The 27282-nt window shown below is 40.3% G+C and overlaps 1 protein-coding gene across 2 annotated transcripts in view; it reads right to left on the bottom strand.

Annotated features, from left to right (window-relative positions):
- Positions 1-2148: 2148 nt before the first annotated feature.
- The window catches only part of LOC122070220 (protein FAM136A), a 58430-nt gene continuing 33296 nt past the window's right edge, over positions 2149-27282 (bottom strand). The window contains exon 3 of one of the 2 annotated variants that reach the window (XM_042634346.1): positions 2149-2492. In XM_042634346.1, the coding sequence (XP_042490280.1) occupies positions 2313-2492 (180 nt within the window). In that variant the 3' untranslated portion in view covers positions 2149-2312. The remainder of the gene's footprint in view (positions 2493-27282) is intronic. The other variant, XM_042634347.1, reaches the window with a different exon arrangement.

The raw sequence follows: 27282 nt of genomic DNA, 5'->3' as shown, positions 1-27282 counted from the left end.
TGACAAAAATCGATGCCTTCTATATCATTTCATTGTGATAGTTAGGCAGTTATAGCTAAAGCTAAAAGCAGGGTATGCAATTGAAAAATGAGATATATTCATCTTAGACATAATTTTGTAAAGCAATATATAAGTGAAAGAATAATAGCTATAGATTTTGTGGAATTAGAACGCAATTTAAACGATATGTTCATAAAACCAACACCTAATAAGGTTATACATGATTCAGCTAAAGGAATGAGCTTAAGGCCTGTGTCATAGGTCATGTGATGGACACCAAATCTATGTGAATAGGTAAACTCCTAAATTAGATTCAAAGGGTACAAACTAAGTCACTGGATGACCTACTTAGTACTACTATTTAATTGCTCATTTTGGCTAGATGGTAAAATAGTACCACCACAAAGAAAAGAGGATAAGTTACAAACTCTTAATTAAGTCGAATCTCATGAACTGTGGGGGTGTGTTAATTGTGGTGCACACTATGGGTTGACATAAGTGGATGTAGGAGGTGTGACTGCCTACCGATGAGAATTTTAAAGGTGAATTCTTTAAACATCTATGAGATGAAGATAGGGGACAAGGCTAGTGAAAAATGTCCAATATTATCATGTTAAAGGTTGTCTCAAGCATTGACTGATAAAGTATGGGTGGTAACCTAACTAACTACAAAGATGAGGAAAGTTTCAAGAAGTCTGACTTCATCCATACTCTATAGTGTAGTTCATCAGACCTAGTGTAGGTCCAGGTCTTGAAGACACCTATAATGATGTATCCTACTATATTTATTATATTCAATTATTCTGTTCGATTTTATCGATATTTTGAAACTTGCGGGGGAATTGTTGAAACTTAGGTTTCAAACTATGGTCAAAATGGTTTTTTTGAATGTAGCTTTCACCCTCAAAAGTGTCTTTTTTATTGTCTTTAGTACTTTGTAAAGTTGTAACGAGGTAAGACATCTCACAATGTTTAGTCCCACATTATTTGGGAGAAAAAAAAAAAAAAAAAAAGACATATATATAGGATTGTTTCTTAAGGGGTGCAAGCCTTTTGGAGAGGAACTCTCACTTGTCATGTGTGTGCGGGGATTTCCTAAGGTGCTTTTGAATCGCATGAGCACGTGCCCAATCGAGCTAGGTTAGGCCTGGCAATGGCCGAGGTCGAGGTCGGGTATGGGTGTGGGTTGGTCAAAGAACCTACTTTTTACATGTTGAACTTTTAGCTCCAAAACCAAAAGTTCATAATTCGAATTTTGAATTTGAATTTCAAACTCAAAGTCGTTTAAGGCACACCCTTACACACTTTGCCCTGTTGTATGCCTTTTGTACATATACCTATAAGAACCCAATAAACAATGTACATGCACATGTACGTATCAGTACATGAATACATTAACCCATGCACACAATCACATCTACATACGTATGGGCACCTGTACATGTATACCCATTCGTATATAATGGCCTACAATCTATAAATACAAAACTCTGGTTCTGTTTATGGGTTACAAAAATCCTTTGATATATATGCTATGTAGGAAAAACGTACTTACATACTCTGAGGTTGTTTAAAGTTCAGTGCTTACTACAAGGGTTCTGTTCTCTGTTTTTTATTTTGTCCTTGATTTTATCTGAATTCTTGAGTATTATCTTCAGACATACCTATGGAAATTGCCTATTGGAGAGCACCTTAAGTAATTTGAGAGTTGCTTTATCTTGGAGGTGAAGACATACGATCAACCTGATCACATAAGTATACGAGGCGTTCAAACACCTTAAGGACAATATGTAATTATACGACTCAACTCTACATAAGTTGGAGGATTTCTGCTACTGTTTCAGAGGATCAATTTGAACAAGTCATCTTTCTACTTGTAACTATATGTTGAATTATATAATTGAACTGTCAAAGTTTTATACCTATTGCATTAACTCTATTGCTTACAGAGAACAAGCCCAGAGTAAGTTGTAGCTGTCCTATTTGTCTAGTGGGTCCCAAATTCCTTCCCGTTTGCAATCAAAGACATGGGACCAATGCCTGCCTTTCCAGCCTAACTGGTTGCAAGCTGGGCCTTAATTGCAGTACATCCAATGCTCAATGCTGGGGTTTCCATCATCAGTAAAAGAAATCCTCACAACATAAATCTCAAGTGAACCAAAATTGTATTATAATATCTCACATGGCCCCGTTCAATAGGGCAGACAATTAATACATAATTTAAACAATGCTCTCCTAACAAATTAGGAAAAAGGAGAAATTGGAGAAATAAGATCTTAAAGAAACTTGTCCATGTGATCAGGCTTGGTAGATCAATCAATGGAGAGGGATGTCTTCAATCGATCATTAACATGAGGCAACAACTGAATGCCATCATTAATCGCTTTCTCAACACATGACTCCAAGTCATGGATGGCTCCGGTCTTGTGCTGTTGTAGCTTGGCCATCTCAAACTTGTCTTGGCAAACCATCAAGGACCTTCGCAACATTTCCTGTCCCACGAGAATAAATCCAAATTACTACAGTTATCATAACATGGTTGATCATAGAGCAGCGAACTATTCATTGACTAAATTTTATCCCCAGATGGCAAGTATATCATACAGATAAGGGATGCTAGCTCCACAAGCCAAAGAGCCTTAAAGCACAAAACAATATGGCCTGGGGTGTTTTGGGCCAACAAAAAATTTATATTGCCCCAAAACAACAAAAAGAGAAAAGACGAGGGGGATGGAAGAAGAAAAGCACTTGTACGAGGAAAAACAAACAACTAATTTTCCACATCATTTCTGACTCGAACTCAGAGGTCACATTCCTGTACACATACCATACTGTCACATATACAGAATTCCAAAAATATACAGATTTTATAATCTATATACACCCCAAAAATTGGGATTCATATAAAAACTGTAATAACAGTTTCCAGTGTACAGCACTTGACAAGTCCCCAATCCCCACAACTGAATGCATGCACTGGATAAAAACTATAAGAATCTAGCATTTCACCCACAAAACCCCCCAGGTGTATGTATTTCCATGCCAACTTGTGACAAAAATGAGTGAATAACACGATTAAAAAACTCATGTTTGCAATGGTCTTGATATGCTAATATGCGATGTGCTTGTGGGAATCCAACTACCATTTCCTTCTGTTTGCTCACCCTACTCAATTTTCCATTGTACAGAACTTGCCTTCATTTCCTTAAAGTTCTTTGTCATATCTTGTACACTGATCAAGCTCCTCTAGACTACGTCTCCATGGCAGCAGAACAGAATGATACAATCCCTAAGTATTCATGTTTCAAATGCTCCAACACTTCCTCTTATTTCTAAATTGCACATGTTCCAACCTAGTTTCTCATCTCTTGGACAATTTTTTTCCTTCCCTTTGTTTTCTCTTATTTCTTCTTTCCTTTTTCTGAGTTTTTTTTAATCTTGGGGGAAGGGGAAGGGGAAGGGGAAGGGAAGGAGGGGAAGGGGGGGGGTTCTTGATAATTTTCACCACTTCTGATAAATGACGAATTTGTACCAGCTCCCTTAAGCCCTCTATCTTATCCAATAAACCATGTTTTAGGTATATAAACTGCAGAGGAGACATGAAGCAGTCACTGATCAATCAATGGTCATTCGGCACTACATAAAACAAGCAATAAATGATGTGTTTTTCCAAATACCAAGATTTTAGGGCTTGATTATATTCATCTTTCTAGTTTAACCCTTATGGATATGATAAGCTGCAAAAGGTGCACCATAAAAGCATACAGCCATAAAAAGAGCATCCCAGTGCACCATAAAAAAAAAAAAAAGCATACACCTATACTTCATATTAAAAAATAAAAAGCAAAAATAAGAGACAAAATGGCACCCACAATGGTCAAAACCTGGCCAAGGAAACCAAGCCAATGTGATGCAGATAAAAGGAAGAAAAGGAGGAATTAAGCAGGTTTGCTTGTGTGGTATTGAGTCAGGTTTTATTCAGTTATTTTGCTACTAGTATGGATTCCTATAGTAACTATCGAGTGGGTGATTGTTTCAGGTTAGTCTATGGTTTGATTTTGTTGAGTCCTAGTTGGTGTAGAAATCTCATTAGCTGGGTGACAGGTTTACATAATCAGTCCTAGTTTTGGTTTTGGTTTTGGTTTTGGTTTTGGTTTTGGTTTTCAGTTCAGAATAGGAATTGGTCCTAGTGATTCCAAGTTAGAATTTGAGTCTGTCCAGAATAGTCTACAAATACATGTATTGGCCACAGGCCACAACCCATGATTTCTACGAATAAAAGCCTCAGTTTTCTATACAATACTACAATGAGGATTTTTTGTGCTACTAGGTGGATTCCAAGGGGAGGTTTCAGGTGGATTCCTGGCCTGTTACATTCTTCTATTTTATAATCTTACTTATCTCAGAACAAGAGATAGTTTTACCCTTATTATTATCTGCGGCATCCCTGTTTTTCACCCATATTTCAGAAATTTCTGATTCCATAACTCTCTGAATACTTCTTGGATCTGTCTCAACTTTAATATAAGATTCTGGATATCTGATCTCCTAAAATCTGTGTTGGAACTTGGAACTATGGAGATTACTGATTGACATTTTAGACCTGCCCTTGGTTCTCCTAGTAGTACTGTGAGTCTTTTGTACAGCCCCTATTAAACCTCAGATTACAAATGATGTAGCAGCGCTACGATGGATCGACCCAAACCCGCTCCAACCCAGACTAAAAATCAAATCCAATTTGGGTTCAAAGTTACTGATTTGGGTTCAAGGTTATTAGAATATTCTAGGATTTTAATTTATTTATAATCTTTTATTTTAGGTAGTTTCCAGAAAGATAGTTTCCTATTTGAGTCCTTATTTGTTTCTAATTCTGTTAGTTGAGAATTTATTTTACCAAAAAAAAAAAAGTTGAGAATTTAGGAGATTTGAATTTTAATTTAGTCTTACTTTAATTAGGAAGTTTTAGTCTTAGTTATTATAAATTAGGCATGTAACCCAAGTCAGGGAATTAATTGATTAATGAAGAATGAATTGATTTTGGAGAAACCCTACGTGGCTGTCTTCCTCCCCCCCCCCCTTCTCTCTCTTATTTCCTACAAGTCCAGCGAGACAACCCCACCCCTGTTCTTCTTCCCTGCGATCTCTCTACCTCCCCTCTTCTCCTGTCTTCTTCATTCCCTCTTTATTTCTTCTTATTCTTCTTCTCTGGTTTTCTTCTCGGTTTCCCTGTTGGCCAACTGTAGCCCATCAAGTTTGTTTCAATCTTCTTCATACCCAAATCTGTTGGCCTGAGACTTGAAGGAGCAGTTGCAAACCCTAAGGCGATTCCGATAATTGAATATGAGATCAAAGGCACTTCTGATTTGTGAGTTCCACAGCGTTTCAGAACTGATATTCACCCTACCGTAAGATACCCATTTGGATCCATATCTGAACCTGCAACTACCGCTGGTTCCTGTTTCAGCAGAGCTCTATTGGTCTTAACATTGTTAGAAGTCACTTGGATCCTCATGGTTCAAGCTAAGATGCTGGTCGAAGGTTATTCTCATCTGGGCGATCAGAAACCCTAAGGTTTCAGTTCCTGTGATCAATCCTATTCAGAACTCTAGCTTTGATTCATGGCTGATCCTGCAGCTTCTGCCTCTGCCGCATCCCAGTATATATTCTGAAAATCAAGCTTGCTGGTTGGTGTTCTTGTGGTTTGGGATCAGTGTGATTGAGGGTTGAAGAACTCCTTCCAAAACCCTCGATCGATTGGGGCTTAACTTGAAGGAATCCTTTCAGCCTTCGACCTCCACTGGTTTTCATACTTGGCTGTTGTGAGGTTGAAGACAACCTCATAAAGTGGTGATTTGTTTCAACTTTATTCTAATATCCCTTCCTATTAATGCCCCTCCAATTACCCACTTTATTACAACTTGCCATTGAGTTTATCTTCCATTCCAAGAATACCCCTCCCCTTTTATACGTTACACTATTCTTCTAAAGTGTGAATTTCAAAAGTCTTCTAGGTCTTTGTCCTCTGTGTTAAAAGTCCCTCTTTTGTTTTACTCCTTGTTGTTGCCCCCTGCTTTAACCTCTTATTTACACCCCGCCATCAAGTTGAATGTTGTTCCTAGTTTGTCCCTAGCCAATAAATAGTGTTACAATTCTAGAAATCTGTAACCAAACCAGAGGATGAAGAAGAGAGAGAAGAAGAAAAGAAGAGAGAAGCGAGATCGAGATTCTCCCAAAAGAGGGGAATAACCTGCGATCAGACCAGAATAGTCTAATCACAGGTTATACCCTTAATATATATATATATATATATTTCATAAATAAAAACAGGTACAAAAATACCCCTGAACTCACGCTAGTCAGCCTTATCGCCCCTGTCGCTGATTGAGCCTAAGGCCTCAATCTTAACACTCCCCCTTAAGCTGGAGCATATACATCACCCATGCTCAGCTTGGTACAACCATTATGAAAACTATGAGCAAATAGAGACTTAGTGAACATGTCAAACAACTGATCTGAGGAAGTAACAAAAGGAGTCTCGACTAGCTTCTTCAGAACAACATCACGAACAAAGTGGCAGTCCACTTTGATGTGCTTGCTCCTCTCGTGGAAGACTAAGTTACTAGCAATGTAAACCGCAGCTTGGTTGTCATAGTACATCTTCATAGGCTTAGTTATTGGAAACCCCAACTTTAAAAGTAACGACCGTAACCACATCAACTCAGTAATGGTGTGAGCCATAGCTCTGTATTCTGCTTCAGCACTAGACCAGGCAATAGTAGTCTGCTTCTTACTCCGCCATGTAATCAGATTACCTCCAACAAATGTACAATACCCTGTAGTAGACCTTCAATCCCTAGTAGAGCCAGCCCAATCAGCATCAGAGTAGCCAACAAGTTCCATATGTCGATTAGGATGATAGATCAGCCTTTACCAGGAGCACCCTTCAAATAGCGAAGAACACGAACGCCTGCATCCCAATGGGCTTTCTGAGGAGATTACATGAACTGACTAAGGACCCCAACAGCATAAGAGATGTCAGGTCGTGTGACTGTAAGATATATCAACTTGCCAACTAAACTCCTGTACTGATGCACATCCTAGAGAGGTTCACCATCACAAAAACCAAACTTTTTGTGAGGGTCCATAAGGATATCTACAGGCCTGAATGCAAGCATACTAGTATCAGATAAAAAGGTCCAACACATACTTCCTTTGAGATAAACAGATCCCCTTTTTACATCGAATCACTTCAACCCCGAGGAAATAGTGAAGCTGACCTAAGTATCTGGTTTGAAGGTGCTGTTGTAGGTAGTTCTTCACATCAGAAATTACTATCTCATCATTACCAATGAGAATAATATCATCCACATAAACCACCAAGACAACCAACTTATTACCTCTGTGACGAAAAAAAATAAAGTAATCAGAATAACACTGAGAAAATCCACAAGTTACCATGGTAGTGCTAAACTTGTCAAACCATGTCCAAGGGGACTATTTAAGTCCATAGCTAGCCGTGTGTAAACGACACACACGACCTCTTTGCTCCCCCTGAGCAACATAACTAGGAGGTTGCTCCATGTACACCTCTTCTTGTATATCACCATACAAAAAGGCATTATTGATGTCCAACTGAAACAAAGGCCAATCAAAGTTGACAACAAGAGAAATAAGTAGGCAAACAGAGTTTAACCGAGCAACCAGCGAGAATGTCTCAAAATAATCAACCCCATACGTCTGAGTATACCCCTTGGCAACCAGATGGGCTTTCAACCGCTCAACAAAGCCATCAAAATGATACTTAATAGTGTAAACCCAGCGACACTTCACCAAGTCCTTACCCGGAGGTAAATGTACCAGACTTCAGGTAGCATGATTCAAGAGAGCATCCATTTCTACATCCATAGTAGCTTTCCACCCAGGGATACGCAAGGCGTCAACATGAGATCGGGGAATGGTGTTAGTAAAAAGAGACAAGGCAAGACCATGGATAGTTGATGGGAGATGAGACAAGGAAACAAAGTTATCAATGGGATACACAGCCATAGATTTTTGTGTGCAAGTTCGTGTACCTTTACGTTGAGCAATTGGTAAGTCATTAGTGATAGGAGGGATAGGAGCTTCACCAGAGGGAGCGAATCATCTGGAGTATTGGTGTTGACACTAGGCTGTCCAAGCTTCTTCTTGCACTGATAAACCTGTAAAGGAGGTGTGTCGCTGGCACTAGGAACATCAGGAAAAGGAATTAGAGACGGAATGGGAAGAGTTGGAGAGTTCCACTCCATCCCAAACTGGGACGCCTGAGCAGAAAAAAATGATGTGCCTAAAAAAGGACACATCGGTACTAAAAAAATTTCGTGAGTAACAAGATCATAGCACTTGTACCCTTTCTGAGTACGTGAATAACCTAAAAAAATGCACTTAGTGGGCCGAGGAGATAACTTATCTGATGGTGCATGTAAATTATGAACAAAACACACAACCAAAGACACGAGGAGGAACTGAAAAACTTGGCAGATTAGGGAACACAACAGAAAATAGAGACCGATTGGAAAGAACCAAGGAAGGCATACGATTAATCAAGTGACAGGCAATTAAAACCCCATCACAAAAAAAAATTCAGAACATGCATATGTATCATAATAACTCTTGCTACCTCGAGAAGTTGCTGATTTTTGCGCTCAGCTACCCCTAACTAGTTTAATGTATCACCCCACGGTTAGCACAAAAATCAGAAACCTCATTTTGGGTATACTCTAAAGCATTATCAGACCGAAAAATCTTAATTAAAAAGCCAAACTGAGTTTTTATTTCATTATAAAAATTCTGAAATACAGATAAAAATTTAGATCGATCCTTTAATAGATACAGCCATGTAAGACGAGAATGATCATCCATAAAGATCACAAAATATCGAAATCCAAATATATTGTTGACTCTGCAAGGACCCCAAGCATCAGAATGTACTAAAGAAAATAAAGACGAACTACGAGACAGAGCGAGATGGGAAGGACACATGGTGATGCTTTCCCAACTCACAGGCTTCACACTTTAACTTGGGCACAGACTTAAAACTAGAAAATAAAATTGTCAACCTAGACAAAGACAAGTGTCCTAAACGACAGTGCCATTGGAAAGTAGGTACATCCCCGACAGCAGTAGCAGCAGAAGAAGAAGCGCAAGTGCCACAATGGAGAGAATATAAACCATCTTTTTCATGCCCTCCACCAATCGTCTTCCTCATGTGAAGATCATGAAAAACACAACAGGAAGGAAAGAAAGTTACTGAGCAATTTAATGACCTGGTTAACTGACTTACAGAGAGGAGACTTAATGGAAATTGGGGAACATGTAACACAGAGGACAAATTAAGTGAGGATGTAGGTGAGATAGTACCATGACCTAACACCGGTGTTGAAGCACCGTTTGCAAGAACAACTGATGTAGAGTTGGTACTAGGAGGAAATGACTTACCAGTCATATGAGCAGAGGTACCTGAATCAATTATCCAGGGAGTAGTAGTGGTATGAAGGGCTGAGCTACCTACATGAGCCAAGGTAGCAAGCGGATGTAGACGCACCATTGGATGTATTAGAGGATGCCTCAAGAGTCTGCAAACGTCATAGTAGTTGATTAATGTCATCACATAGACTGGTAGACGAATCTCCTGAGGAAGTTCTCGGTTTAATATCAGTGGGAGATACTGTGTCAGTACCATCATCTGACACTGCATGATTAGCTAACTGGGTTGCCCACTCTGGCTTGCCATGCTTTGCCCAATAAGTCTCTACAGTATGATTGGACTTTCCACAGTAAGCACACTGGTGGAAGACTTATCAGATGGTTATCCATAAGAACCTCGACTAGCAGACACACAACCTCCCCCACGACCACGACCACGACCACGACCACGACCACGACCACGACCATGACCACGTCCACGTCCACGTCCACGTCCACGATTGGCAAGGAAGGCTGAATTGTCTTTAGAGGACTGATCAGATTTGGTGGAAGATGTAATACGCTGAAGTCTTGAATAAGTATCATTCAGTGTAGGGATAGTATCACCAGCAAGTAAATGACCCTTTACTGCCTTCAAGTCATTATTCAAGCTAGCCAGAAATTTAGAGACAAAAAATTCATTACGCTGAGCCTTCTATTTGGCAGTATTTATAGTCAAAGGCTGGAAGACATTGAGTTCTTCAACCATTCCCCTGAAAGCACTGTAATATTTTGAAAGAGACTTGTCAGACTGGCGAAATTGGAACTTCTCATAAATGCGAGTCATATTCTTTTCCTGAGAATATGTTTCCTTCAAATCATTCCATACACCTTTTCCAGTAATGTGGAACATGACATTGGCAGCGACATCTAGTTCCATACTATTCCACAACCATATTAAGATCAAGGCATTTTTCTTCATCCATTCATTATAGCTTTTATCATCAGACAGAGGAGGGCCATAGGTAGTATAATGAAGTTTATCTTTGGCCATAAGATAAACCTTCACAGATTGAGCCCAAAGTAGGTAATTCGAACTTCCTTTGAGCTTGATGGAGTTAATCTGGGCATTCACATTGTCCGAAGAAGATGTAATAGCCGCAGGGGTAGTAGTTTTGGTCTCAGCAATGAGTGACCAAAAAAAGAGAACATATAAGGTCGCAAAGAGAACAAAGAATAACACACCGGAATCACAACGACAATTAGCGACACTACTAAAGTCGAGATGGTAGCTGGGATCCAGGGTCTTCAAACTTCAGTTCAGCAGTAGCATATCATGATCCATAGACAAAAGAAATCACTCCATGTGACTTAATCCATAGTAAATGCAGCAGTAGGCGGCTGCGCACTAGAAGGATTCAGCGGAAGAATGAGATTAACAGAAAGTGAATCTGAAAAACCAAGGCTTAATCACAGAGGCTCTAATACCATGTTACAATCCCAAAAACCGGTAACCAAACCAGAGAAAGTAGAGAAAGGGAAGAAAAGAAGAAAGGAGAAGAGAGAGGCGAGATCGAGATTCTCCCAAAAGAGGGGAATAACCTGCGATCAGACCAGAAGTCTATTCGCAAGTTATACCCTTAATAATATATATATATATATATATAAATATATATTTCAGAAATAAAAAAAAAGGTACGAAAATACCCCTGAACTCACGTTAGTCAGCTCTAACACAGAAACAGAGATCGATGGGACATAATTGCCCCATCGCCCTTGTCGCTGATTAAGCCCCTAACTTCCATTCCAAGAATACCCCTCCCCTTTTATACGTTACACTATTCTTCTAAAGTGCAAATTTCAAAAGTCTTCTAGGTCTTTATCCTATGTGTTAAAAGTCCCTTTTTTGTTTTACTCTCATATTGTTGCCCCCTACTTTAACCTCTTATTTACACCCTGTCATCAAGTTGAATGTTGTTCCTAGTTTGTCCCTAGCCAATAAATAGTAATCCCTCTTCAAATCCTATTGCTTCTTTATTTGCTAATAACCCCTTGAGAATTGTAGAATATTACAAAACTGCTATTATTGATTCTGATATTTGTGCTATTTATTTAAGTGGGCCCACAGCCATCCGGGTTTAGTCCTTGGGGCCCACCGGCCCCACATTATTTGGTATCAGAGCGAATTTCCTATCAACTCCTTTGCTCCAATGGTTGCTTACACCACCCCCTCATCTGAACTGTGGACTTAGTTACTTCCACAGAATGAAGAGATTATGAAAGTTAGTCAAGAAATGCCCAGAGCTACCTATGCAGAGTTGATTGCTAGTAGGACAAAAAGGGAAGCACAAGTTGTTACCCTCCAGGTCATTACCACTAGACTTGGTGCCATAAAGACACATTCTGAACCCAGATGGACAACAAGGTCACATTACTCATGATACTAAGGCAACGCCTCGTGAACCACACTCTCTTCAACGGAATGAAGAAACCTTGAAAGCTCTCCAAACTAATCTACAAGTGCTTAAAGCTGCCCATCTAAAGGCCATTACAACAAGCTTTGCTACCATTGTTACAGATGAACTGGATGATCCGATGAAGATTACATCTGAAGAACTGATCGATGGCCATATTTTAGTTGTGAAGCTCCACCATCCGATTCCAATCAAAGTTACATCATTTGTTGATGACAATCAAGAGATTGTGACGATTGATCGTGTGATGTACTAGATCTTTACTCCATCGAAACCGTTGATCAAGGATGCTAATCGAGTGGTGTTGATTCTCTCCTTCTATAATACTCGTGGACGAGTTTTTCTAAACATTGGGGGAATTGATGTAGCAGCACTACGATGGATCGACCCAATAACGCTCCAGAACCCAGACCAAAAACCAAATCCAATTTGGGTTCAAAGTTACTGATTTAGGTTGAAGGTTATTAGAATATTCTAGGATTTTAATTTATTTATAATCTTTTATTTTAGGTATTTTTCAAAAAGATAGTTTCCTATTTGAGTCCTTATCTATTTCTAATTCTGTTAGTCTAAATTTTAGGAGATTTGAATTTTATTTGTCTTTGACTTTAATTAGGAAGTTTTGATTTTAGTTATTATAAATTAGGCATGTAACCCAACTCACCCAAGTCAGGGAATTCATTGATTAATGAAGAATGAATTGATTTTGGAGAAACCCTAGGTGGTTGTCTTCCTTCCCCCCCCCCCTTCTTCTTTTTTGAGGTCTCTTTTCCCCCTTCTCTCTTATTTCCTACTAGTCCAACAAGACAAATCCCCCCTCTTCTTCTTCCCTGCGATCTCTCTACCTCCCCTCTTCTCCTATCTTCTTCTTTCCCTCTTTATTTCTTTTTATTCTTCTTCTCTGGTTTTCTTCTCGGTTTCCCTGTTGGCCAACTGTAGCAGCCCATCAAGTTTGTTTCAATCTTCTTCATACCCAAATCTGTTGGCCTGAGACTTGGAGGAGCAGTTGCAAACCCTAAGGCGATTCAGATATTTGAATCTGAGATCAAAGGCACTTCTGATTTGTGAGTTCCACAGCGTTCCAGAACTGATATTCACCCTACCGTAAGATCCCCATTTGGATCCATATCTGAACCTGCAACTACCGCTGGTTCCTGTTTCAGCAGAGCTCTATTGGTCTTAAGTTTGTTAGAAGTCACTTGGATCCTCATGGTTCAAGCTAAGATGCTGGTCGAAGGTTATTCTCATTTGGGCGATCAGAAACCCTAAGGTTTCAGTTTCTGTGATCGATCCTATTGAGAACTCTAGCATTGATTCATGGCTGATCCTGCAGCTACTGCCTCTGGCACATCCCAGTATATATTCTGAAAATCAAGCTTGCTGTTGTGAGGTTGAGGACAACCTCATAAAGTGGTGATTTGTTTCAACTTTATTCTAATATCCCTTCCTATTAATGCCCCTCCCATTCCCCACTTTATTACAACTTGCCATTCAGCTTATCTTCCATTCCAAGAATACCCCTCCCCTTTTATACGTTACACTCTTCTTCTAAAGTGTGAATTCAAAAGTCTTCTAGGTCTTTGTCCTTTTTGTTAAAAGTCCCTCTTCTGTTTTACTCCTTTATTGTTGCCCCCTACTTTAACCTCTTATTTACACCCTGCCATCAAGTTGAATGTTGTTCCTAGTCTGTCGCCAGCCAATAAATAGTAATCCCTCTTCAAATCCTATTGCTTCTTTATTTGCTAATAGCCCCTTGAGAATTCTAGAATATTACAAAACTGCCGTTATTGATTCTAATATTTGTGCTATTTATTTAAGTGGGCCCACAGCCATCCGGGTTCGATCTTTGGGGCCCACCGGTCCCGCATTGACAAATTTACAGATTGAATATATAATCTGTGAGCTTGAGGGTGCTCTGAGTCTTCTTACTTCTACAGCTCAAGTTATATAATCTCTCTTATTCTGTGATTCTGGAGATCCTATCCAGTAAATCCCTTCAATTTTAATTTCTAGAATCTAATTAGTTTTCGTTTATGTAAATATTCCTACAAAGGCCTTGGCAACCAAAGCAACACCAAGGAGAAGGCCTAGTAAAACAATACTAGGCGAGTGCAGGCCTTGCCCATTCTTAAGGACCTTGTGATAACCATGGAAATCAATCTGAAAACTTCGAAGGGTCTGAGAGAATCACTTTCCTCTACTTAGAGCACCTCTTCTTGGCACTGATCAGATGAGATCTCCAGCCAAGGTCCAAGGAAGCTCAGTCCTGCTATTCCTGCAGTATCTCCACTGCAATAGCAAGGATGGAAGGTCCATATCTTCAATATGTTGAATGTAAGACTGATGGGTTCCATAGTTTTTAAGGCGCTGCTAAGGCGACTCAAGAGATGATAAGGCAGTGCTCCGCCTTATGTGAAGTGGCGCCTTATGAGTTTTTTTTTTTTTTTTTTTTTTAAACACATTCTAAAATTACTTGATAAAGATTAAATATAGATTTTTTATTGGTAGGTGTATGGTTTTGTTACCACTTAAGATGTATGGGATCAGCTTTACTCCGCCAAAAATAACAAAAACAAGATTCACAAACAGGGTTTGGATTTTGTCAAGGGTTTTGAGAAGGAATCAAGGAATAAGGAAGAACCACCAATCCAGGCGACCATTTTGCTCCGGCAGCGGTGAGCTTCATTCTTCTTTGACAAGAGTAGAAATATAATGGATGACCTTAGGGCTTAGGCACTCATTTTGGCATCATAGAGGTAAGTATAATAAATAATTGTATTTTTTATGCCTTCTTTTCTTTATATTTATAATTTTGTTTCATAATTATGTATTTATATTATATGTTAATATGTTATGATGATTGATGATTGATGATTGATGATTGATGATTGAATATTGATGATTGATGATTGATGATTGATGAAGATAAACTTAGTTTAGTTTATTCATTTTATTGATTTGTTTTCTTGATGAATATCTTACATTGGTATGAATATGAACCTTTAATATTTATTTAACATATGAGTAATAGGATTCAACTAGGATTTAAGCCAAATAGATTGGTTTTATAAAAAAATTACACATGAACGCTTTAGTCGATAAGGCGATGCTTTATGCCCGCCTTATCGCTAAGGTGCTCCAAAAGACCCTCAAACGCCTCCGTCGCCTTACTACCTTAAAAACTATGATGGGTTCAGAGTGTAACTGTTAGTCATGGTTCAGGCAGATGGAAGAGACCCTTAATCAGCTGCTTCTTCATACTGGCTTCATAAAAGCTCTAAGGTGGATGGATTTTCTATTTAACTCAGAGAGATCGTAGGTTACTCACTAGTCCATTCTGATTTACTGGGTTGAGAGAAATGGCCATTCTACTCAGCCTATCATTTTAGGTGTGGCTAAGAAGGAGACATATAATAGTACTCAAAAGAAGAAGAAGAAGAAGAAACATATATATATATAGCGAGAGAGATAGAGAAAGCTCAGGTAGATATTGCGAAGGATGTGAGATGGGGATGAAGGATTGGGTGCTAAGCTTACAAGTGAAACTAAAATGGTTAAAATAAATGGAAATGTCACCCATTTTCGACCATTCTGTAAAATAATTTTGTGACAAATTACATTTCTGGATCTCCTTCACAAACTCAAACACATAAAGTAGGCAAGTAAGGGCAAGTGCTGTCTCGTGCTAGTTATGCAATCTCACACAAGTAAAAACTAGATGCCCCCCTTCTTTTTGTTTTTTTTTTTTTTTTTGTTATTTTATGATTTCAGTTACTTCATGTATCCCATTTATATAAATGTTCATCTACATTAGGTTTTTTTAAGATGTCCACCGGCTTCTTTTGACATATCCACTTACAACAGAATAACTTGTATGCGTCCATACTTTAGATCTTTAAGTATGACAAGTCAAACAGTTCGCTTCAGTGTTAGGTGACCTCCTTATCTTAATGCAACTACCCTATCACATCCATCAAACATCATTGCTTGAGGCTGAAATTAGGTGAAAGGTTATGTTGCACTGATGTTAGATTAGGGTCTTCGACGATATAATATGTAAGAATGATAAGGAAAAGAGAACAAGACTGATGTATCAATAGCTTAAGAAAATTAGGAGAATATAATTAGTGCAGTTCAGATACAATCAGAAGCCCCACTAACACCAGTTGCACTGAAACTTGGGAATACAGGCTCCAAGTTTAGGCTTTGGTGTTGAAGGTTCATGGAGAAGACAGTTTATGAATGGTAACAAGAAAGTACTTTAAAGTCTTTTCATGATATGGTAGGCAGCTTTTGAAGAAAAACAAGATTAGATAATATCGAAATAACAGTTAGAAATAAGGACTAGGGTTAGAGATGAGGGAAGAAGAGAGGAGAGAAGAGAGGAAGGAAGAAGGAGAGAAGATGAGAGCAAAATGTGTGCTAGGATCTTAGCTATAAATTGTAAAGAAGGTTGCAAAGGGAGATGGGTCTGAAGTCAGAAATGGAGGAGGTCCCTTCCTTTTAGGGATCAGACAAAGGAAAGCTTGGTTGATGCCATGGATTTGAAAAGGGTTGAAAAAGCAACTCTTGATGGCTTTAGTAAGATCAGCCCCAATGATATCCCAGTAGGAGGAAGAAACCCAAACTAAAACCATCAGGGCTTGGGGCTTTATTAGACTTATGGGAGTGAATAGCGGCCAGGATCTCACGGTCGGTGGGGATGGCTTGGAGGGAGGGAAGGAGGTGACTGGGGATGGAGGGGTCAGGGAGGTGGGGGACTAGAAAAGGTCAAAGAAGTAGAAACAGCCTCAGCTTTATTAGCATCAAGGCCGAGAAGGAGAGACCCAACTCTGACAATATACCGAGGGATGGAGTTGTTGTTGGAGTTGGAGTTGGAGTTGGAGTTGGTTCTAGATATTAAGGATTTATGGAAGTAAGCAGAGTTTGAGTCCCCAAGCTCTAAACATTTGATAAGGGATTTCTGCTTAAGAAATTTTTCTTTTTGAGCAAGAAAGGAGGAGAGCTCAAGGGAGATTTCCTTCGCCTCACAGGCAAGGGAGGGGTGAGGAGGTTGGACTGGAGATGGATTGGATGGTTTCCAGCTTACTTCTACAAGTGGAGACATGTGAGGAAATGGTGCCAAAGGTGGAGGAGTCCAACCTTTCAAGACATATTTGAAATTCTTGAGCTTCCAGGTGAAGGAAATGAGAGGGGAGGAGAAGGATTGGACAGGCTTATCCCAAGCTGCCTAGACAATTGGAATAAAACCAACGTCAAGAGCACCCACATATCAAAGAATTTTAAGGGCTTAGGGCCGAAGGAGACGTAAGGCTGAATGAAAAGGGAGATGGGACTATGGTTAGAGATGCCCAGGAGATTGAAAGTGGGATGGGAAGCGGGATAGCAGGAAATCCAAGCTTCATTAACCAGAACTCCGTCAAGCTTACAAGCAATGTGGTTGCCACCAATTCTTTTGTTATGAGTCTTGTGACAGTTAAAATTGATACCTACCATCTGAGATCATTTAGGCTGGTGTACTCTAAGCAGGAATTAAAAGCATCAACAGATGTGGGACTGATTGAGGATTTTATTGTTGTTTTATGGTTGTCCTTGTTGGCCACATGGCCACATGGCAGTGATGACGTGGCCAGTTTGGGTGACATGGATAGAAATGATGAAGTGTCAGTGTCTAATGTCACCGATGAGATAACAGAACCGCATGGTATGCATGGAGTGATTTAATTCATCCGTGGTAGGTGGTGCGGATTTTCAGGTCAAAACTGGCAAAATTGACCTATTTACGCTCGGGAGAATTTTCGGCAATGAAAATGACATTTTTGGAAGATCGTTTCTTCATGAAAAAGATAGATTGTAATTTATCTAGTCCAGTGCATCTGATTTTGTCGCATTCCGATACCGTATGAAGAAGTTACGGCATTTATGGCAGTCGAGGGTAGTTTCGGCATTGAAGATGAATTTTTTAAAGGAAGTGTTCTCCATGTAACAATACGACAAAAATCCGATCCCTCCAACGGTTCTAATTTCATTGCGTTCCGATTCCATATGAGAAAGATGCATCATTGGAAAGGTCTAAGTTTATTTTGTCTTTTTACATGGCTGATTCAGATGATTGGGTCTTCTGGAAAGTCGTAGAGCGTCCAGTCACGGTTCCAACGCACTTCGTTTCATCTCGATTGGATATCGTATGAAAAAGTTGTGTTTTCGCGAAGCCGGTTTGAAGATCCAAACCGAAAATTCATCAGTTGCTCTAAGTGTTGGGTGGATTTTTCGGAATTTATTTTTGAAATTTGAAGGGCTTTTGTGTAATTTCAAGATTTTGAAGGTCTGAGTTGCAGGGGGTCTTTAAGCACTGAAATATATGGAGGCAGGGGCTTGATTGTAATAAAAGAGAGTACAGAATTGTACAATAGAGGATTCAGATGAAGCCACGTAGGCCTTATTCTCATCTAACGGCTGCTGAACTTAGGCGCTGATGAGACGGTTTAGATTCCTGCACGAAGGTCCTCATTGGTGAAGTGCATCGGACATTATGGTGTGGAGCCTCACTATATTGAGTCTTGGTTGTGTAGCGCATGTGTATAGAATCTATAAAGAGATTCTCCATATCTTGATCTAAGCCAATCATATCAGATCGGTTCCGATCTAACGGTCAAGATCGATAGAGCTTTATTAAAGTTAGCCGATAGCGTACCATGAAACTCTCTACACCAGCCAATCGGTGATCGACAACGCGTCTGACAATGTCAGCGCATACGTCATGATGACGTCATCTTTGACTTTGTAAGATTCAAATCTAATGGTTTAGATCTATTGTCCGTTGGTTTAATCGGATAACTTAGATTACAAGATCTTTTAGATGAGATCTACGGTCAGATTTCGCCCCTGTTGAGCACGCTGCTGGCGTAGCCTACGCCACTCCTCCGAAGATTCCATTTTGAGTGTTCTGGTTGGTCCAACTTCAAATGGCCACATCACCCTCATCTTAACTCCGATTTGGGTGATTCAAGTTGGAGATTCTTCATCTCTCCGAGCTCTACATGCCTAAGGGAAGAAAACGAAGAGGAGAGTTGCAGAGGTGGCCGAATATTTGTGTTGAAGCTCAAAGAAAGCTTAAGCTTTGAATGCAAAACCTATAATCTCTTGTACTTGATCCATAGCCTCCATAAGAGACTTGGGAAGCTGCTGAAAGCCAAGGTAGCAAGCTTCATTGGTGGTAGCCAAGAAAAGAGAAGAGAAAAGAGGACGAAGAAAAAGAGAAAAGAGAGAAGAAGCCCATTCATGTTTGTGTGAGCCATTGTTGAGCCATTAGAGCTCTAACAAAGGAAGGGAGGAAGTGGAAAGAAAGAAGAAAGAAGAGGAGAAGTGGTGTGCCTTGATGAAGCTAGGGTGAGCTTCCACAAAGGAGGAAAGAAAAAGAAAAGAAAGTAAAGGAAAGGAAAGAAGAGGGAAAGTATCTGTATCACACACTCACTGCCCGAGTGTTTCAGAAACAGACTGATTTGGGTTCTACAGTGCACTTAAAGATTCCAATTTCTTCATCAACTTAGGGGAGATTGAAGATTCTAGTGGACCATCAGAATTCTCGGTCCCATCTTCGAAAACCAGTGATCAGAGACATTACAGAGTTGTAAGTTATTCTATACATTAACCTGCGCTTTTGATTTACTGTATTTCCATTGTATGCTTAGCTAGGTTATATTGCCATAGAGCTATGCTATGTGGGATATCATTGTAGGGCATTGTTATAAGCCCAACCTTATCTATGTAATTGGTGTTCAGTGGGTGTTGGACATAGGGACAATATGTTCCTTGGTAGTTACCACTACCTAAACATATCTGCCATGGGTGTGGCCTCTCAGGTTATTCTGGGAAAATTGGGGTGAAGACCTAGCCTTTGTAAGTCAAGGATGGAAACTGGGAACGTTTTCCCTTGGCTGTGGGTGCAGTTATAATTAGTATTGAATAAATGCTGAGCTCGACAGTGGGTATTACTCCGTGCATGTAGACAACTGGCCGAAACACGTATTTCTTGTGTTGTGATTGTGCATGTTAGTATTGTATTGTAGATTGAAGTGTATGCCTGCAGGATGGGTGTGTACATCTGGTAGACCTGACCACTTGGTGGTGTAGTGTGGATGTACATACGACTATATGTATGTGATAGTGATTGCCGTGTGGGGTTTGTGAGTCAGCTCTCAGCAGCAATACATGTTATGTGAGTAAGCTTCGTGCAGCAGTGAGTTATCAATAGTTCACATAGTAGCTCTGGGCAACATCAGTAGACTGATTGAGAGTGAGCCACATCAGCTAGTGACCTGGTAAAGAACCAGCTGAGGAAAAGTTTTTGGACACACTGATTAACCCCCCTCTCAGCATCAGCTGGGACCCAACAATTGGTATCAGAGCTAGGGCTCTAGAGGCAGCTTAAACAACTTAGAGTGATCCGGTTGGTTGAAGATGGCATCAGGTGTTTGGTTCAGTAAGTCTACTTCTGGAGCTTCTATTTTTCGTGGATCAGAATTTATCTTTTGGAGGAAGTTGATGAAGTCACATATTGGTTCATTAGGGTATGATCTATGGAGTGCAGTGGCTAATGGGAGTGTAGACTCTAGTATTGACTCTAGGGTTAGAGAGATCATTTTGGATAGATTAACAGACAGTGTGAGTGTCAAAGTCAATTCATGCATATCAGCTAAGGTGATGTAGGAGAGATTACACAACCTATATGGAGGTGAGCCAGCTATATCAGAGCCCACATTAGAGGTTGAAAGCAGATGTTCAGATGAGTGCTACACTAGTGGATCTGAGTGTGTTGAGGCACATATTACTACAACTCAGGATGAGATCAGCATTGATTTGAAAACACAAATAAAGGAATGCAACTTCATTATTGCAGCATTAGAAACACAAGTCATCAATAGAGATGAGAGATGTAGAATCCTTAAAGAGGCAGTCACCGTGTTGAGAGCACAATTGTCAAAGCTTGATGCTTCTTGTATCTCACAGATGATGGAGTCCAGAAATGACCCTCAGGTTATAAAATCTCTTGAAGATCAACTGAGAAAGCAAAGTGAGGTGTGTACTAGGCTTGAGTCAGAGAACTTAGCCTTGAGAGAGAAAATAGATGTGCAATCTCGAGTGATTAAAAGAGGTGATGAAATTTCAAATGATTTTAAGAAGTTAAACAAAGAATTAGAAGCAGAGATCATTTCACTACAAACACAGTTGGCTGAGTTGCAGAGGAGACATTCAGCCACTCCACCTGTGATTGCAGAGATGGATAGACATCTTGCTCAGTCTACAGAATGTCAAAGACTAAACATCATCAGCTCTGGTTCTATAACAAAGCAGGGTGAGTCATCAAGGAAAGCTATAGTGAGATCAGACCACAGAGACAGACTATAGGAAAAACACAGAAGAGAGCTCAGAGGAGGCAGAGGAAGAGAGAGGAGACACAATAGTGCGATGAGATCTCCTACACATCAAGCACAATGTGGAGGCAGTCCACAAAATACAAAGAGTAGAGATAAAGGCGAACAAACAGTCCAAACAGGGAACATAATCAGAGTTGGTGGTTATGACAGAGTTTACCAGCAAAGACCAGTTGAGCATAGTAGGTTCAACAAGTTCAGTTATCAGAGCCTATACAGATGATTCCCAGGCAGAGTCAGATGGCTCCCACCAATAGACATAATGCTTCACCCAGCTTGTATAGACAGTTACCAATAATGCAGTCATATTTTTATGGGTATTGCCACAAGTGCAGTGGGTATGGGCATAGAAGAGCAGAGTGTATATCTAGATTAGATTTCAGCTATGGAGGGAGGATTCCCATAGCACCACTGGGTAGACAACTAATAGAATGTCTCAGATGCCACCATTATGTACATTGGGCCAAGCATTGCAAGGCAGTGCTCTCCCCTCAGCTTGTACAAGAGGAGAGAGACTATCAGGTCTCTAGAACCAGAAAGTTAAGTGGTTGTAGAAGGCAAGTCAATGAAAGGCAGTCTAAGAAGCATCAATCACAATGTAATGGTGAGTCTCAGGTGGCTTTGTGTTTGTATGGAAAGTGAAGGATATACAAAAGGCTGAGACAACAGTAAACAGAATCTGGAAAACAAAGGGAGATGTCAGCTCTACAGTTGTGCAGGAAAGATTCAGAAAGGGAAGACCATCAGTTAGGAAGGTAACAGAGAGGTCTACAATTGGGTTGATTGGACAGAGGTAGAGACTAAAGAAGACAGTAAGTGAGCAGAAAGGAAAATAGAATAGTAGGAAAGCTTATGGTGAAAAGCAAATGCATAGGACCAAGGCAAGTGGTCAGTTAGTTTGGAGAGAGAAGCACATAGAGGTGTGTGCAGTCATAGTCACCACCCTCACACCACCTAGACAACGTATAGGAGTGGGCACACCTCCCAAGCACTAGGTGTACTCAAATGCACAAGAATGGGGGAGCTCACTAGATGGATATTAGTGCCCCCAGCAGGACTCAGATTATGACAGTAAAGTTCATGTAATAGTGCTTGGATTTAAGACATCAGTTGAAACTCAGTGTAGTTCTCTTGAGTATTTGCATCTTGATGGAGCAATCACCAGATGAGCAGTTCAATGTCAATCAGAGGGCGGAATAGTTGAGGATGTCAGTGATGGTCAGAGGTATGCAGTTATAAGTATGGCAGACAACAATTAGCTTTTGTATGCATCAGTATGGGTCAGAGATTCAGTTGGTATCAATCTCAGTGGTAGTTGTCAGAGTGCAGTTTTGTGTGATCATGGTGATTGTTTGACTTTGACAGAGTTAAATATTTCAGCACTAGTGACAGAGAGAATGATATGTTGACTGGATGCAGAGATTTATGATAGGAAGCTAGTGAGTTGAGCAGTTGTGAACTGTAATTTGTTGTTGATTATGTATATCCAGTTGAGGCAACACTTATCTGACGAGCAGTGTTGAAGCAGATATAAGGTCAGTTGAGTAATTAAGATTTCAACTCATAGGATAGGGAAGATGCGTATGGGCATTCCTATGTAGTTTGAACTCTCACATCTGTAAAATTGGAAAGATGCGTATGGGCACTCTTATAGATGCTTGCATCCCACACTGGGAGAGATTGCTTTAGAAAGAGATGTTATAGTTCTTTGATACTGAAGTCAAAGAGGGAGAGTTATCAAGTTGATGCATTGTTTTAGAAGAAAATTTTACTCTAGTGGCAAGACTTGATCTATCAGAATGTTCTTAGCTTTGTCAGTGCATAAAGGGTTCAAGGTCTATCAGATGAATGTCAAATCAGTTATTCTGAATAGAAACTTGGAAGAGGAGGTTTACATAGAGCAACCTAATGGATTTCAACTGAGTGAGGACCACTCTTGTTTACAGATTGAAGAAGGCCTTGTATGGTTTGAAACAAGCTCCAAGGGTATGATACTCTAGATTGGAATCTTACTTGTGCAAGTTGGGTTTCAAGAAATGCCTAGTGGACAGTAATCTCTATATCAAAACTGAAGAAAGCAGTCAGCTTGTGGTGGTTGTGTATGTAGATGACATCATCTTTGGGGGTCACAGTGAGATATTGAAGAGATTCACTATGGAGGATTGCAAGAAAATTAGTACACCTATGATGACTGGTGTAAGTTGAGCAAGGAAGATGACTCTCCATTAGTTGACCATACCTTGTATAGGTCAATGATTGGTAGCTTATTATATCTGACAGCTAGTAGGCCTAACATCTTACAACCTGTGTGTATGGTAGCCAGATTCCAAGCAGGACCAAAGGAGACACATGGCAGCAGTGAAGAGAATTTTTAGATAACTGAAGGGGACTAGTGAGTTTGGGTTATGGTATCCGAAGGTCAAGAGCTTCAGTTTGTCAGCTTTTTCAGATGCAGATTGGGTCAGATGTGTGGATCACAGGAAGAGCACCAGTGGTGGCGCATTCTCTTTGGGGAGCAACTTGGTGGCATAGCACAGTAAGAAACAATCACAGTAAGAAACAAGAGTCAGTCTCTCTTTCAACCGTAGAGGTAGATACGCTACAGCTACGTCTTGTTGAACACAAGTGTTGTGGATGAAGCAGATGTTGAAGGATTTGAGTGTGGAGGTTGAGCAGGCAGTGCCAGTGTATTATGACAATACGAGTGCTATCAACATTTCCAAGAATCTAATGATGCATTCTAGAACGAATCACATTGTCATCCGGTATCATTTCTTAAGAGACAAAGTGATGGAAGGTGAAGTAAGGATGGAATTTGTTCCCACAGCAGAGCAGGTGGCTGATATCTTCACTAAACCACTTCCCAAAGATCAGTTTGAGTTCCTCAGATAGAAGTTAGGACTGGTGGTTCTTCCCAAGCACTAGGGGAATTGGGAATTGGGAAAGGGGGAGCAAGTTGCTTGATGTTGCTACCCCCATATTGGACTCAGAGGGAGTCCATTGGTTCCACCCTTTGTACTTATTGTCAAAGGGGGAGTGAGTTACTCATCGGAGCTTTGGAGTGTATTAGTGATGAGGTGATTGCCAACAACTCCAAAGGGGGAGATTGTTGTTTTATGGTTGTCCTTGTTGGCAACCCGGCCACGTGGCAGTGATGACGTGGCCAGTTTGGGTGGCATGGATGGAAATGATGATGTGTTAGTGTCTAATATCACCGATGAGATAACAGAACCGTATGGTATGCATGGAGTGGTTTAATTCATCCATGGTGGGTGGTGCGGGTTTCTGGGTCAAAACTGGTAAAATTTGCCTATTTATGCTCGGGAGAATTTTTGGCAATGAAAATGACATTTTTGGAAGATCTTTTTTCATGAAAAAGATAGATTGTAATCTATCTAGTCCAATGCATCTGATTTTGTAGCATTTTGATACCGTATGAAGAAGTTACGGCATTTATGGCAGTCGAGGGCAGTTTCGGCATTGAAGATGAATTTTTTAAAGGAAGTGTTCTCCATATAACAATACGACAAAAATCCGATCTTTCCAACGGTTCTAATTTCATCGCGTTCCGATTCCGTATGAGAAAGATGCGTCATTGGAAAGGTCTAGGGGCATTTTGGTCTTTTTACATGGCTGATTCAGATGAGTGGGTCTTCTAGAAAGTCGTAGAGCGTCCAATCACGGTTCCAACGCACTTCATTTCATCTCGATCAAATATCGTATGAAAAAGTTATGTGTTTCCGTGAAGCCAGTTCGAAAATCCAAACCAAAAATTAATCAGTTGCTCTCGGTGTCGGGTGGATTTTTTGGAATTTATTTTTGAAATTTGAAGGGCTTTTGTGTAATTTCAAGATTTTGAAGGTCTGAGTTGCAGGGGGTCTTTAAACACTGAAATATATGGAGGCAGGGGCTTGATTGTAATAAAAGAGAGTATACAGTTGTAGAATGGAGGGTTCAGATGAAGCCACGTAGGCCTTATTCTCATCTAACAGCTGCTGAACTTAGGCACTGACGAGACAGTTTAGATTCCTGCGCGAAGGTCGTCATTGGTGAAGTGCATCGGACATCATGGTGTGGCGCCTCACCATATTGAGTCTTGATTGTGTGTAGAGCATGTGCATAGAATCTATAAAGAGATTCTCCATATCTTGATCTAAGCCAATCATATCAGATCGACTCCGTTCTAACAGTCAAGATCGATGGAGCTTTATTAAAGTTAGCCGACAGCGTACCGTGAAACTCGCTACACCAGCCAATCGGTGATCGACAACGAGTCTGACAATGTCAGCACGTACGTCATGATGATGTCATCTTTGACTTTATAAGATTCAAATCTAATGGTCCATTGGTTTAATCGGACTGCTTAGATTATAAGATCTGTTAGATGAGATCTATGATCAGATTTTGCGCCTATTGCGCGTGCCACCGGCGTAGCCTATGCCAATCCTCCGAAGATTCCATTTTGAACGTTCTGGTTGGTCCAACTTCAAATGGCCATATCTCCCTCATCTTAACTCCGATTTAGGTGATTCAAGTTGGCGATTCTTCATCTCTCCGAGCTCTACATGCCTAAGGGAAGAAAACGAAGAGGAGAGTTGCAGAGGTGGCCAAATATTTGTGTTGAAGCTCAAAGAAGGCTTAAGCTTTGAATGCAAAACCTATAATCTCTTGTGCTTGATCCATAGCCTCCATTAGAGACTTGGGAAGCTGCTGGAAGCCAAGGTAGCAAGCTTCATTGGTGGTAGCTAAGAAAAGGGAAGAGAAAAGAGGAGGAAGAAGAAATGGAAAAGAGGGAAGAAGCCCATTCATGCTTGTGTGAGCCCTTTATTGAGCCATTAGAGCTCTAACAAAGGAAGAGAGGAAGTGCAAAGAAAGAAGAAAGAAGAGAAGAAGTGGTGTGCCTTAATGAAGCTAGGGTGAGCTTCCACAAAGGAGGAAAGAAAAAGAAAAGAAAGGAAAGGAAAGGAAAGAAGAGGGAAAGTATCTGTATCACACACTCACTGCCAGAGTGTTTTAGTCATAGACTGATTTGGGTTCTACAGTGCACTTAAAGATTCCAATTTCTTCATCAACTTAGGGGAGATTGAAGATTCTAGTGGACCATCAGAGTTCTTGGTCCCATCTTCAGAAACCAGTGATCAGAGACATTACAGAGTTGTAAGCCATTCTACACTCATTGACCTGCACTTTTGATTTACTGTATTTTCATTGTATGTTTAGCTAGGTTATATTGCCATAGACCTATGCTATATGGGATATCATTGTAGGGCATTGTTATAAGCCCAACCTTATCTATGTAATTGGTGTTTAGTGGATGCTGGACATAAGGACAGTATGTTCCTTGGTAGTTACCACTACCTAAACATATCTGCCATGGGTGTGGCCTCTCAAGTTATTATGGAAAAATTTGGGTGAAGACCTAGCCTTTGTAAGTCAAGGGTAGAAACTAGGAACGTGTTCCCTTGGCTGTAGGTGCAGTCATAATTAATATTGAGCAAATACTGAGCTCGACAGTGGGCATTACTCCGTGCATGTAGGCAACTGGCTGAAACACGTATTTCTTGTGTTGTAATTGTGCATGCTAGTATTGTATTGTGGATTGAAGTGTATGCCTACAGGATCGGTGTGTACATCTGGTTGACCAGACCACTTGGTGGTGCAATGTAGATGAACATACGACTATGTGTATGTGACAGTGATTGCCGTGTGGGGTTTGTGAGTCAGCTCTTAGCAGCAATACATGTTATGTGAGTAAGCTTCGTGCAGCAGTGAGAGTTATCAATAGTTCATCTAGTAGCTCTGGGCAGCATCAATAGACTGTGATTGAGAGTATGCCACATCAGCTAGTGACCTAGTAAAGAACCAGATGAGGGAAAGTTTTTGGACACACTGATTCACCCCCTCTCAGTGTCAGCCAGGACCCAATACTTTTG

The sequence above is a fragment of the Macadamia integrifolia genome, unplaced genomic scaffold (assembly GCF_013358625.1).
Source record: "Macadamia integrifolia cultivar HAES 741 unplaced genomic scaffold, SCU_Mint_v3 scaffold86, whole genome shotgun sequence".
Taxonomy (NCBI): domain Eukaryota; kingdom Viridiplantae; phylum Streptophyta; class Magnoliopsida; order Proteales; family Proteaceae; genus Macadamia; species Macadamia integrifolia.
This window is presented reverse-complemented; position numbering and strand designations above follow the sequence as displayed.